This window comes from Parus major, chromosome 8, assembly GCF_001522545.3.
Source record: "Parus major isolate Abel chromosome 8, Parus_major1.1, whole genome shotgun sequence".
Taxonomy (NCBI): domain Eukaryota; kingdom Metazoa; phylum Chordata; class Aves; order Passeriformes; family Paridae; genus Parus; species Parus major.
In genome coordinates, this window is record NC_031777.1 from 20741163 (window position 1) to 20755480 (window position 14318).

The following is a 14318-nucleotide window of genomic DNA, read 5'->3' on the forward strand; positions in this document are numbered from 1 at the left end:
CTGTGCATGTGCAGTCAGTGCCTTTCTGTGTCAGTGATCATCTCCTTTCTTCTGTTCCTGCTTTTCCCTGGATCTAGTAAGCAAGAAAGGTATGAATCCATTTTATCTTTTTGTTCTCCTAAAATTTCAAGTCTATTTCCCTTTTTAAAAATCAAGCCTGAAGCTACTAAGGGACATCTTTGTTTTTGGGAGCGTGGAGCATGCCAGCTTTAGGAGTTTACAAAGACTTTGTTTCCTCAAAGGTATCAGCCTCCTAGCAGTTGTCAGCCTCTCAGAGCTCTCAGGGAGAAGTTCCAACATAAAGACTTCCCAGATTGCTTTTGCAATTAAATTAAAAATCAAAAAAACCCAACAATAACAGCAGTTATAGGGGTTCCTTTGTTTTCTCAGTCACTTCAGACTGAGAGCTGTTCCCTCAAGAATGCAGGTGCATTCTTGGAGCCTCTAATGAGGAAGCTTTGAGGGAATACGGGGTGACAGTAAGAAACAAGATGTTTGCTGGTCTTTAATGAGAGAAAGTGGCCCCAGAGGGGATTTCTGTACCAGGGCTCCGTAGAAGATACCTTGCCTTAGCTTTGCTTTGTCCCGGAGCTGTGTGGCTGGAGCACCAGGAAGCACCAGCCTGAGGTGCCCAGACCTGACATACATGTACCTGCTGCATCCCATCCTTTTCCAGCACCACCCATGTGCTCAGAGTGATGCTGAGGTTTTGGCTGCCCAGCCTCTCTGTGGAGGCATTTTCTCCCAAAGGTATCTGTGTGTAATATTCACAGTGGCAAGTCTAATGGGAATAAATTGAAGCTGAGCAGCAGTGGATAGCTTGGGATCTGGAGGATGGTTTAGCAGTTGCCCTGACTGGGCTAATGAGACAGATAAAGTTTAATTACATGCTGTGTCCATTCCCCCAGAAAGATGGCCCAGTTTGCTTGAGGACTGGTACACAGTACCAGTACAATTGTACATCCTGCTGTGCTCCTGATAGGAGATTTATTTGTTGGCTCATTATTCTCCATTCTTTCTATCAGTGCTCTCAGTCCTTCAGCTTTTTTGTCTTGGTCCAGGCAGCTGGAAGGCTTCTGAGATGTTGAGATACCTCAGAGTAGTGTAAGACAAGCTGGTTTTCTCCACTGAACAACTCCAGTGTTTGCTGCAGCCTCAGGCTGCAGGTGGAGCTTGCTCACAGGCTGGGCCACACAAAGAACACACACAGGTTTCACTCATGATTTATGCACTAAATTTTCTCAAAAGTGCTTGTTTAGTTAGTGGCAGCCCAGCATTCCCAGCCTCTGATGGAAGTGAAAGGGCCCTGTACCTGTGAGAGCATTTGGGATCATGCATAGTTGAGGGTCACCACCATGCAGGGATGCTGCTGCCTTTGTGCAGAACCTGGCAGCCCTTCAGTGTGCTTCCAGGTGCCTCACACAGAGGTCCAAAGCAGAGACTGACTGTTGCCATTTGCAGGCTGGTAAATGTGCTTGCATTCATACAGAGCAGCAGTGCTACAGCTCCTTCTCTTCCAGGAAACATCAGGTCAGCAGTGGTGTTCAGGCAAAATCCATTTGGGGGCTGTATCCAAAAGACAAAATTTCTCTGTATTCCTGCATGCTCAGTGCATTGGCCAAGTGCCAGGGTCAGCACAGCCTCAGAAGAGAGAACTGCTGTGCTGCTCTTCAACCCTTGGGTCTACCCAACATACTTGTGATCTAGAGCTAGAAGAGGGACTTAGAGATTGACTAGAAACTCTTCTTGCAATATTATATTTTCCTTAATACTCACTTGTCCACTTTTTGATTGGATCTGTCCCTGCTTTGCCTGTGAATTCCAGCAAGAGCCTGAGGTGGTGGCATCGCTTTAGGCATAAATATAGCATGAAGAGACAACATTGTATTTTATTGTTCCATTAATACACGCCTTGGGTGCCTTCAACCATTCAAGACATGTATTAATGGCCCAATAAAACACACCCTGAAGAGCCTTTACACTATTATATTACAGCATTCTATATTTAAATATTTCTAATACTTGAAAAAAATTTTATTATATCCTTCCACTATAGGAAATAGTTCCTAGAGACAGTAAGAGGAAACAACATCTTGCCTCTATCTGCATTTTCTCTAATAAATACTATGCAGAATACCACATTTCAAAACTGCCTCACTAATCAAACATCTGACATCACTTACATATAATCTTTCCCATTTCATAGATGGGAAATTGGAAGCACGGAAGATGATATGACTTACCCAGAGCCCTGAGAGGCTGGGGTGGACCTGGGTGTCTGGGACACGGGGACCCAGACTCCTTCCCAGAGTGATTCATGCCAGTCTATGCCAGAACTCATCTGCTTGTCTCTGCCCTCTCTGTCCACAGGAAAAGGGCACATTCCCCTTCCTCCAAGGATGAGCATTCCATCGGCCTGAAGGACTCACTCTTGGCCCACTCGTCTGACCCAGTTGAGATGAGGCGGCTCAACTACCAGACTCCAGGTAAGGAGCAGCTTATCCTCTTGAATCCTGCTTCCTCTGGATCCCCTTCTCCATGTCACCAGAGGCAGAGTTGCAGTCCTTCATACCCTCCAGGAGATCCACACCTTCTCAGTCACAGTGACACAAGAGTGGGTTTTAGACCAAGGATGTCCAGGTGTTTCTCTCTGGGTTGCAAATCCTTCTCCCTGTCCCTGTCACTGCAGACCCTTGAGGCTGGGGAGCCTGGATGGGGCTGGCCTGTTGTGTGGTGTGTGTCAGACATGGTGTGAAGCTCATTACAGTTGTCCTGAGCTGGGAGGAGCCTCCACGCAGTTGGGAGTGTCCACACATGGGATGCTCCACATGATGCTGAACTGGCTTCGTTCTGGCTGAGCTTCAGTGCTGAGCACAACTGGTGCAGTGTTGGCCACATGGGCTGCATCTGGGGCAGTCAGGAGGTACACAGAGCTCTTAACACTGCTGTGGGGGTCCCAGCAACTTCATTCTGGGATCTCTGGTATGCTGACTCTCCTGCTCTGCTCAATTAAGGGTCAAGAGAAGAGCAACCTGCAGACTGTAGTGCTCTGCAGCCAGTGTTGTGTCCCACTGAAGGGCTCTGCTGATCGTGGTGTTCTCAGTGCAGAGAATGATATTTCAGTAAAAGCCATTCTCTGCATGCTGCTTTCACTGGCCTGGGATGCCTCAGGCTGTAGCTTTGCCAGCTCATGGAGGCAACTGTACTTCACACTGCAGAAAGGTCTTGTGCTGCTGCTTTGTGTCTGCACGTCTCTGATGGCACCAAAAGCACAGTACCTGTCATTGTAGTGATCAGAGACAGGCTCGCCCTCACTCGTTCAGAGCCTTTCAGAGAGTCCAAGTCCTAGATGAACTGAGGGAGCGCTTGGGCTTTTGTGATGGAGGGAGCAGTTCAGCAGCAAATGAGGCACATAGAGCTCTCTTCTAACTTCCAGCTCCTCCTGGTCTCTAACCTACTTTCCTTTTCCTCCTGCTGCTCATTCATCTAAGAGTTTTCATCTAACAGGAGAGTTTTGAAGGGGCCATTTCCTCATGTAAAACTGCTGTGTCTGGCGGGGGGGCAAGGACAGCCTTTCTTGTTGCCACTCACAGCAGTCTGGCTCATACCTGGGGTGAACTACACCAGCACATCTTTTTCTGTGCCAGGGCAGCTGTCAGGGGTCCTTAGTTAGTGCATCTCCCAGGCAGAACCAGTGGCAGATCTCATGTGTGGGCAGCAGCAGCAGGCTGGTAGTTGTCAGCAGAGCTGGCACATTAATTGGCCACAGCACAGCACAGGATGGTGTCACAGCATGGGAGGAAGATGCTGTGGGGAGCAAGGGAGGCATATGTGCCAGAGGAAGAACATCTCGACAGGCAGATCACTGGGAGCAGCACTAGGGAGAGGGTCACACACAGTCAGCAGCAGCATGCAGCTTCTTGAGGAGGAGCACGGTGTGTTAAACAGGGCTGTGCATGGGGACAGGCCTCTGTGACATGTCTCCATGTGGGCACAAAAGCCATCTTTGCTGTATGCTTTGTAGTTTGCATTGTGTGGAGGATTGTGACAACTCGGGCTTGCATCTGCTCCCATCTTCAGAGAGATCAGGGTGTTTGCAGCAAGGATGTCCCTTGCTAGACCTGTAGCAAGGTTCAAGAGCTGCCATCAGAGAGTTTTCCTGTCTGTGAGTGAGGATAAGCCAAAGATGCTGCTTACTTGGTAAGTTTGCAGAGCTCTCTGAAGAGACAAAACCAAGGCAGAGTGCCCAGCTCATGCGAGACAGCAGCAGGATCCTGGGATACTGCCAGACAATGCTCCCCTACCAAGAGACAGCACTCTGTCCTCCTCTCCTTCTCCCCACTGCATCCCCTGTGAGTCTCTGAGGGGCAGAAGCGGGTGTCATGCAGCTTGAAGTGACTGTTTCAGCTCCTGACGAGCTTGTCCTCATTAATGAGGCGTGTGAAATCCACCAGGCACAGTGGGCCCAAGCTGTTGCCCCTGTCACCCGATGGAGGTCAAGACAGTGCTGTGAGGATGCATTGACAAGAGGTGCTGGCCAGCAGCCCTGGTAGTTGGTCTCCCTGCTGGAGCTTGCTGAGCAGGGAAAACTTGTTTAATGCATAATTAATTGGTCTACTGTTATTAAATATTAAGCTTTCTCATTTTTGCAGTTTTTACTTCAGACAAGGGTTATTCTCCACTGTTGGCCTCCCTGTACTAACGTACTGCTGTGCCAAGTCACTCAGAGGATACAGGACTGGGCAGTGTCCCAGTACACCATGAAATGAGATTGACTTGTGCTGCTGATGAGCTATGAGTGAGCTGGAGGCTCAGGGGCACTGAGCAGAGGTGGCTGGGGCTGAGTGCAGTCCCCCTGGCCACCAAGTAGCACCAATGCCCCCTGTACCTGCCATTTACTGGCCCTTGCAGGCTTCCCTGGGGCATGGGGCTGGGGCCAGTGGTGTGCAGTGAGAGATGTAGCTCTCAGTGTCACATGAAGGCCTGTGGACTCACTGCCTTGCAAGTAGCTCCAGCTCCATGTGTTTGCCCGTGTCAGGGGATGGCAGTGGTCAGAGCCAGCAGCCTGCTGTGTAACAGCCAGCTGCGGAGCAGCCCCCAGGGCCAGGCAGTCGCTCCTATGCAGGAGGGAAGCTCCCAGTGCTGTGGCATATGGTGCTTTCCTTTTCATCTTCATCTCGTTGTCTTTCCATCTCTGAACCTCTGCAATGATGACTAAAGGCTAATGGGATTTCTGTTCTTGCCCCGTTTCTTTTCTTTGCAGGTGCCAGTGTCCCCTGTTGCCCGAATATCTCAAGTTAGTTTTAACTCCTGTTTTTATCTTTTGACACCTTTTGCTTTTTCTTTCCCTTTCTCTCTCATCTCTGTATTTTTTTGTTTCAATGTCATGAAGATCACCTTCACTCACAGCGGACTGTAAAATGGCAGTGATTTCACTTTCTGACATGATGTCTGGGGCCAGGCTCAGTCCTGCTCTCACAGCACTACAGCAGCTCACCGCAGCACAGTGCAGAAGGGAAGGTCCTGAGTGATGGGCTGCCAGGAGGCTTCTGCAGCAACCCTTCCTCTGCTCTCCAGCCTCCTACCCCCTAGGAGTGGTAGGCCAGGCTCTGCCATGGTGCCCAGCCTGCAGCTGGCCCTGCATGGGGGCTCATAACCTTCACCATTCTGGAGGGAGTGACCAGCTAAAAACCCTAAATGGACAAATTGAAGGGTGCTCTTCAGTGGTTGAACACACTCTCTTCCTACCTCGGGCAGATTGGTTTCCCTAGGCTGGGTCACCTGTCATAGACTTAGGCAGAGCACATGATGGTCTCTGGACTGCCTGCATCTGGTCTCCTTCACAGTGTTGGTGCCAGAATCCCAGGCACAAAGGAGTCACTTACTGCTCTAGCAGCTTGGATGAAGTAGTACCAATCTGCAGATAAAAGTGCCCCCTTATCACTTGTCTTCTGAGCTTCAAGTTCATCCTCAACCAACCATAAAAACATGGCCACGCTGCTCTGGGATGTACAAGGCATCTGTGTCTGCACACAGGAGTGGGAGAAGTATGTAGGATAAATACTTCCCCTGGGAGCAGAGCCATGGGCTTTGCCATGTGCGTCCCTGCAGGCATTGCAAGACCTCTGAGCTCTTCTAGCCTCATGGTGAGCTCACTGTCCTCTTGCCAGACCAACTGGAAGAGCTTGTGGAAGTCCTGGCAGTGTGTACAAATCTCCATCTTGCTCTGCACTGTCAGTGGCTGTTTTTCTAGGTTCACCATAACGGGATTCCAAACAACTCTTTTTCCCCACCTGCTTTTGCAGCTCTTTAGTTGCTGCAACACTTCTCTGGCTGGCAAAACACAAGTTTGGAGAGACCACCTAGTGTTTCTCAGCAGAGATGAGGGTCTGCAGCTCTGCTGTGGTCCATGGCTCTGCTGTACTTTGCACATAACAGTGTTGGAAGAAGCACATACTGTGGCTGTGTTCCAGTCTCTTTCTCCTTCCTGCCTCACACTTCTGTCTTGGTCCCACACCGTTCTCATCATTCAGTTGCTCATCAGTGACAACTCTGCTCCTGAGCTACAGCCTCAGAGTTCTGGCATGAGTGACGAAATTGTGCCAAAACCAGCATCATCTCTGTCCCTTTGAGGGCCTGCTTAGCCACCTCAGGGATCCTGATGAATGAAGTGGCAAACAGGACCGTCTGCAGGAGGACCTCAGCACAAGGCAGAATAGGGGTATTTCCTTCTCCACCTGTCTGTGTGTTCTCAGGCCATCCATGGATAGCTCTGCACTGCCAAGCGATGGCAGGATGAGTGTGTGTTGGAGCGGGTCTTGCCTGTGTGCAGTGATGTCAGATGTTTTATGCAGAGGTCTGAGGTGTAACACGTCCATGTTACCACCTCATGACTTGTCACCACCATGTAAAATGTGTGTACCCAGCCTGAGGACTGCTCCATCACTTCATCACAGTGGCCCATCACTGCCATCTGTGGCAGTGTTCAGCCTCCTGAGCAATTGAGAAGCTTCTGGCTGTGCTCCAGCCTGTCTCCCTGGGTGTGAGTCAACAGCTTCAGCCTATTAATAATCATCATTACCCATGTGGGGTTTCTGGGAAACCCACAGAGCAGCCGATGGAGTCACAAGCCTTGGGATATGGATGACATGTTTCACAATCACGTTTCTGCCAGTTCAACATCTCAGCATCAGAGAAGGAGGTTGTGATGGTTAAGCTCTGAATCCCAGGGCCCCAGGAGGGCTCTTTCCAATCCCACATGCATACCCCCACAGTACCTGCCCCCTTTGTGGGATCTGTGGAATCCCCTCCTCTAGGCCTTTCTGCTGAGCAGGGCTTCAAGTTGTGCCCAGGATGTTGGATCCCTGGTTTAACTAGGACAAGACTTCTGCCATGGCTTGAGCTGCATCCCAGCTTGCAGCAGCCTCCCAGAAGCTGCTGGAGGGCACATCGCTGCACATGGTGCCTTGCACGAGCCAGCCCAGAGGGAGCTGGATTTTGGGCCCTGGAGCGAGCTCTGCCTCTGGAGCATCACTGAGGAGTTGGGCAGCTGTGGGCAGAGCTGCTCCTACCAGGGGATCAGCCATTCTTCCACAGGGCTCCTTCTCATCCTTCTCTAACGCCCTGGGAACTGTGACAGCATCCGCCTACCCATAAAGCTGTGCACATTCACTGCAGAGGTTTCACTGCAGGTCTGGCAGAGTTTCTTTGTGGCAAATGCCATTGTTAGGTGTAAGCAAGAGGATCAGCCTAAGCCCTTGGCAGTGAGAGCGCCAGAGGATCAGTGTGTTCAACTTCAGCCCATGCGGGAGCTCAGGAAGCACAGTGGCAGCGTATCCTCGGCCTGTTCCTGCCGGGGTGGCCGAGCCCCTGCCCGCTGCGTGGCCTGCTCTGTGTGCCCGGTGGCCGTACTGTCCGAGCATGCTCACCCGGTCATGCACATTCTGCACATCACCTTTGTGTTCTGTTCACCGCCCCGCGTGCTCCGGGAGTGTGTGCCGCATGCCGTGTGAGCTCGTCAGCTTCCTGTCCATCCCGCCCGGCGCTTCACATACCACACGTGTCTGCCTCGCACCCACCTCCTGGGTTTGCACATGCTCTTGCTGAGCCTTCCTTGGCCATGCAGAGCTGTAACCGTTCTCCTCTCCCTCCTTCCCCTTGTCTCGCTTGCAGGCATGCGTGACCACCCCCCCATCCCCGTGACCGACCTCGCTGACAACATCGAGCGGCTCAAGGCCAACGATGGGCTGAAGTTCTCCCAGGAGTACGAGGTGAGAGCGGGACGGGCAGCAGGGTACAGTGATGCTGGCTGGGACCCCAGCAGAGAGGGCCTGGGGAAAGCTGAGCTGTGCCTTCCCTGCAGCAATGCTGCGTGGCCAGTCTCCACACCAGGCCTGGGAGCCTGCCAGTTCTCCCTGCCAGCCCACAGTGGTGGGAACTTGCCTTGAGCAGTTGAAGCATGGCTTGTACAGGGAGAAGACTTGCAGGAGAATGCACAGCAGCCTACCATGCTGCCACCATGGGTATGGTCTGAGTGAATGGGAGCTCATGTCCACATACCTGGACTGCCACTGATTACTTTGTTCTGCACTGTGAGGGCTGCACTCCATCCAGGTTGGCTGAGGTATTTTGGTCTGCAGTATCCTGTGCCCATTCACTTCCATCTCTGTTCAAAGCTTTGCTCTCTGCGCCATCCTCTGATGCCAACAAACGTGCATTTTGAGTTTTCATTCCTGCTTTCCCCATCTAATCTCCTACTGGACTGTGCTGGCATTAGCCTTTGCTGTTCAGCATCAGTGCCCATAGAAACTCTGCTAATGTCCCACTGCTCTGGAGTAGTCGAAGCTCCCCTCCCTGCACAGAGCTCTCTCTGCCTGTGACCTGCAGTCATGAGCTGCAAACTTGCCTGCACTTCTGGATCATACTCCCACCCTTACCTGTGTCTCTGGTGGAGCCCCTGGGTAGGTACTGTCTGCATCCACGACTGATGCTGCCTTTGTTCACACACACAGGCATGTGCTGGGTGTTTGGTGAGCCCCTCCGCTACACCTCTCACAGCCCAACTCCCTCCAGCCCTGTCCTCCCCTGAGAGCAATTTGCCAAGGGCATGTATCCGTGGAGGGGAAGGGGCTGACCTCCCTTAGGGCTACCTCACTTTTTTTGGCACTCTCCAGGCTGCATGATCAGGTTGCAACTGTTTAAAATTGGGAAAAGTTCCTCTGCAGCCGTGAGAGCAGCAATGGCAGGATGATCTTTTGCTGTGCTTATATGCAGAGCCCTCTTGAGCTGCAGGGGACTTGTAAATAAACCCCCCACTAGTATTAAAGAAGGAATAAATTTGGGAAGTGTTCTTTGCATGTGTTATCACTTCTGTTTGAATTGTTATCTACCTGTGCCTGTGGCCACCCCTTCCTGCACTGTACCTACACTGATTTATGAGATGAGATCAGAGCATTTGCCCACAAGGTAGGATTATATATGCCAGGAAAGGGAAAGCAGATCTCTGTGTTGAGATGGTAAGGGACGAATTCCAGCTAGTTCAAAGTGTGTATCTGAGGAAGGCGCAGAGCTCTTTTTTTGCTTTGGGATGCCAGGTGGAGGGTCTTGGCATCCCTCTGCATGTACTGTCTGAACCAGAGAGATGAGATGCAGCATTACATTGTGACTTGGGAAATGTTTAAAGGAGTAATGTGCTTCCCTTGCAATTACTTGTGTGTTCATGTATGTCCTGCCAGTGGAGCCAAAGTGTGCAGTCATATCTGTCAGCCTTGGGCTTTTTGTTACCAGTCCAAGTGAAATGTTAAGGAGGGCTGTCCACTCTGCTTCAGGCAGGCTGTGGCTCTGCTGCACAGTGGGAATTCAGCAGGATCCAGTGTCTCTGCACTCCCACCCTCACACTAGGCCTGTGCTCAGTAGAGCCTGCAGCATAATACTGAGCTGTGGGAACTGTTTTTGAAAAAATGAGCATTAAGTAAATTCTCTTAGCCACTTTCATGAGCCTCTCTCTTCTCATTTCTCATTCTTTAGAATATCATGGCTGGTTGAGAGCACCAATCAGTTGTACTTCTCATGTTGAAGCAGCTATTAAGTAGCTGATTGTTGCACGTAATTTTTTTCCCCTGGATTCTGCTGTGTTTGACTCCTCATCATCTTGAAATTGCTGAACATGACAGGCTTGTACAGTGTTTGACACTAGGATGGACCCAAAAGTAGAAGGGGTTGCACCTTGTTGGCATGTGGGGATCAATGCAATCATTTCCCATTTGAAGTGCCAGTGAGAAGAATCCTGGACTGAGTGTGAAGAGAACAGCAGCTGCCTCTGCAGGATTGCTGTGGCAGCGGGTCTGCTCTCATCCTGGTCCCTGTATGTGTGGGTTTGGCAGGGCAACAGCTCTCTTGGATAGGAGGGCTGCAGGGCAGGATAGGCGTGGTGTGCGCTGCTGACTAAGGAAATCTGCAGAGTGGATGTGGAAATAGCGGAGGTGGGAGGGGAGCAGGCTGTGCAGCCCCTGTGGGAGCCTGAGACAGGAACCACACCTCAGCACAGGCTTGCATTTGCAGTAAGCATTGATACAGTCCCAGTGCTCGCCCTGGGGCTCGTTGAGCCCCAGACCTTACATAGAGCTGAATGGTGACCCAGCACTTTGGGAAGTGAAGGCCCCAGCCCTGTTCCCCATGGTATAATGGTGCTGCCAGAATGGCCATAGCACAGCTGAGCAGGGAGACACGAGGGAGGAAGGCATGGCAGGTGAACCCCCAAGGCCCATTTGCTGTTTGATTGTGCTTTGAAATGGTTGCATTTTAAGTGTTTTTGTAGAGCAGCCTGTCAGCCTAACATCTCTGTGGGGTGCAGGGCTGTTTATAGATGGCTCACATTCCAGGAGCAGTGTCACCACAGGCAGAGAGCAAATATTTAACAGCACTTTTAACCACTGAGGCCAGCTGGCCTGGAGCCATCAGTCTGGCGCTTGCCTTGGCTGTGCAAGCAATAGCAGGGTAACCTAGACACAGGTGACATGAAACAAGACCTGTCAGCACCTCCCCACATGCCTGGGAAGGGGATAGGAAGGGTGGCAGAGATTTCTCACAGGCGTCTGACCCCCATTCTCACAGGTCAGAGAACAAATGATATTGCTCACACCAGTTTGCAGCCCGTGTGGCCACGCAGCCCGTGTGACAAAGCCAGCAAGCTATGGGCTGGCTGCAGTGTGAGCAGGCTCATGAGCTGCGGGTTAGCCCTCACCCCCTGCACCCGGGAGCCATCCCAGCTGTACCTCCTGGCACCCCTGGTGCAGCAGGACAGGCTGAGATGCAGTTGCTGGGAGCTGAGCCGTCTGCAGGCACAGTTCACTGCTGCCATCTGCTCTGGAACGGGGCAGAGCGCGGCCCCACCACGCTGTACAGGCAGGCAGCAAGCTGGGGAGCAGGCACAAGGGACTGGCAGCTGCTTCTGGCCTGCCTGCACCGGGAAAGTATTTCATTTTTAGTGTACAGTGAAAGTACAGCGAATTTACAGTGTGGGATTAATGGAATTAAGTAGAAGGAAGGCTGAGCTCCCTGAGTGTGGATTGGAGGTGGTGGCAGGCGCTGTCGCTGATGTTGGAGCTCCTCCTGTGGGCACCTTCCCACACTGCAGCCTGTGCTCCCGGGCCAGGATCCTGTGCTCCCGGGCCAGGATCCTGTGCTCCCGGGCCAGGATCCTGTGCACCCGGGCCAGGATCCTGTGCTCCCGGGCCAGGATCCTGTGCTCCCGGGCCAGGATCCTGTGCTCCTGGGACAGGATCCTGCCCACGGACGGTGCAGCAGTACCTGCCCTGGGACAAGCTGCTTGGCACACACGCACCACATCTCACACTCTCGCCGTGGGATCCAGCAAGCTGAGCATTGCTGTCCCCTGTGGTGCTGTTAGCAAACGCATGACAGGCTGGCTCCAACCAGCGCTGGTTCCTGCTCTCTTGTAGTGCTGCTACATCCTGCATCGCCTTCCCAGGGGAAGATTTTTTCCTTACTCCTTTTGAAACTGCAACTCGTGGCTATTGCCCCTCATGTACAGTCCATCCAGCATGTCCAGCATGTGTGGCCCCACAGGGGCAGAGCAGAGCAGGTGATGAGAGCCTGCCAGTGTGGCATGCCTGGCACATTAGTTGGTAGTAATCTTTAGGTTGTGTATGAGATTTGACTGTGCTCCTGCTTCCTAGTGTGGTAAGGATGCTGCAGACCTTTCCTCACCATTTTCTGTGGAGAGAAACACTGATGGTTTGCCCAAACCCTTACATTTCCCATAAAGCCACTGAGGACACTGCATCTCCTGTGCCTGCAGCCCTGGCAAGGCAGGTGGGTAGCAGGAAAGATGCTTGGGTCCCTGGGACCAGTGAGCCCAGGAGGTGCTGGGCCCAGGATCTGGGTAACACCAGGGAGCCTTGGTTTAATGGGCTTGCCATGGGTTTGATGTCTCATTGGGAAACCACCTGGCAGGCACACGGCGCTCACGTTCCGGTAATAAGAATAATAAGGCTGAAGTGCTGCCAGCAATTGATTCAGAAGCACATTATGTCCTCATTTGAGGCGCTGCGCAGATTGACAGTGGTCAATGCTCCTGCTAATGTGGTTGATTTCACAGGAGGACAGGATGCACTCACTGCCTGAGCATCTTCCTGTCCCCATGCCCTTGTGCAGCTCTCTGAGCTGCCGTGCTGCCCCAGGGTACCACCTGCCTGGGCTCTCCACGCCTGCCAGCAGCAGAGGCAGCAGCAGGACCTCTGCATGCAGAGGGATTTTGGAACTGCTCTAAGGAAGGGGAGCAGCAAGCCCGAGGTGACTGTACCTGAGAGTCAAACTGGCACTCAGGGATGTTTTCAAGGCATTTGTAAAGTGCTCTAGTGTCTGTTGAGGAAAGAGCCTTTTTCCAATCCTTTTTCAATGGTCTGACTCTGTCTTTATGGCAGTAGCAGCAGGGATCCCTGAACTGCTTTGGTGAAGTCGTTCCTTGCACTTCCATGCTGGGAAGGAGGAGTTTTACTAATTGGGCTTTTTCTTAATTTGCACTTGCTGTCTTACAGCATCATTTCAAAGCAAAGTAAAAGTCATGGTGCTTTTAAGTTTGCTTCTGGCTCATTTCCTTCCAATTTCCCAGCCCTTCTGCTTTCTAGGAAGTGTTACTCTGATAAAGTTTTGGGACGAAGCAGTGATTCCCATGAGCCCCAGAAAGAAACAGGAACAGACTCCTAGTGCCAGGGTAGTTGTGGAGCAAGGTGGAGAGATGAGGCAGTGCTACTGCACACAGGAGCTGCAGAGCATTGTGTAGAGATGGGACAAGAGTTGCCAACCACTACTGCATGTAAGGGCTCCAACTCCCTCCAAGTAGCCCATCATCCTCCCATTTATTTACTCATTTGTTTGCCTTAAGGGGGGGGAACAGGTGTACATTAATTCATCACCAGAGTTTAAATTAAATCATTTTACTTCTAAATGAGTCACTAATTTGCAGGAGTATTTAATTAGAGCCTCTTTGCACTCAGGTGCTGTATTAGTTCTGACTTTCTCACCTGTTTGCCCTCTTAAGAGGCTGATGATGATTAGACCATTTCTGCACATACTCATTGTACATCAAAGCTCTTAACCCTAATGGCAACACCTTGATGCTCCTCCTACATTCTGGGGGCTCTTGGCAGCCTTGTCCTCCCCCAGGAAATAACCCTTTCCTCTGCTGTGGCAGGACACAGACTTGCTGTGCAAAGCACTCTGCACCCACAGCTGGGTCAGCCCTGCAGCCTTTTGGCAATGATTTGCAGCATAGATTGAGTGTGAACAACTGCACTGAGCTCTGCTTACCTCTGCTGCAGGGGTAGGACTCCAGCACCCACCTGTGCCCAAAGAGAGTGTTCACAGAGTGCAATTACAGCTGGTGCTTTCTTGCGTTGCTTCTTCACAGAAAGAAGATGCTCACTGATACTGTCAGAGCCAGTCTCAGCTTCACCACCAGCTAGTTGTGGAGCTGAGACTGCATGGGCTGTCTGTGCAGACTAAGGCCACCTTTCGGAAAAACAGGTGTTATTTATGTTTCTAATAGGCATTGGTGGGTCCATATTTTCCTTGTTAATTTGTCTATTTGTGTTTCTCCTTCAGTGTGCTCCATATTGATCAGACTGATGTCAAAACCCTTCTTACTTATCTCTGCTCCAAACCATAAAGTACTTTCATATTATATTCCTCTTATTTTTTCATATCTTTGATCATTTCTTCATTCCCCTTGTGCAGTTCAGGCCCACCATGGGTGGGCAGGAGTCTTCCCTGCCACGCAGCTGAGAGTGGGGAGCATC

General features: G+C 51.4%; 1 protein-coding gene across 17 annotated transcripts in view; it reads left to right on the forward strand.

Moving 5' to 3' along the window:
• The window catches only part of PTPRF (protein tyrosine phosphatase receptor type F), a 376909-nt gene that overhangs the window by 342279 nt on the left and 20312 nt on the right, over nucleotides 1–14318 (forward strand). For 8 of the 17 annotated variants that reach the window (XM_019007641.2, XM_015636139.3, XM_015636151.3 and 5 more), the window contains 4 exons: nucleotides 78–89; nucleotides 2371–2486; nucleotides 5264–5296; nucleotides 8173–8270. In XM_019007641.2, coding sequence (XP_018863186.1) covers nucleotides 78–89; nucleotides 2371–2486; nucleotides 5264–5296; nucleotides 8173–8270 — 259 coding nt within the window. The remainder of the gene's footprint in view (nucleotides 1–77; nucleotides 90–2370; nucleotides 2487–5263; nucleotides 5297–8172; nucleotides 8271–14318) is intronic. The other 9 variants (XM_015636144.3, XM_015636146.3, XM_015636147.3 and 6 more) reach the window with 3 other exon arrangements.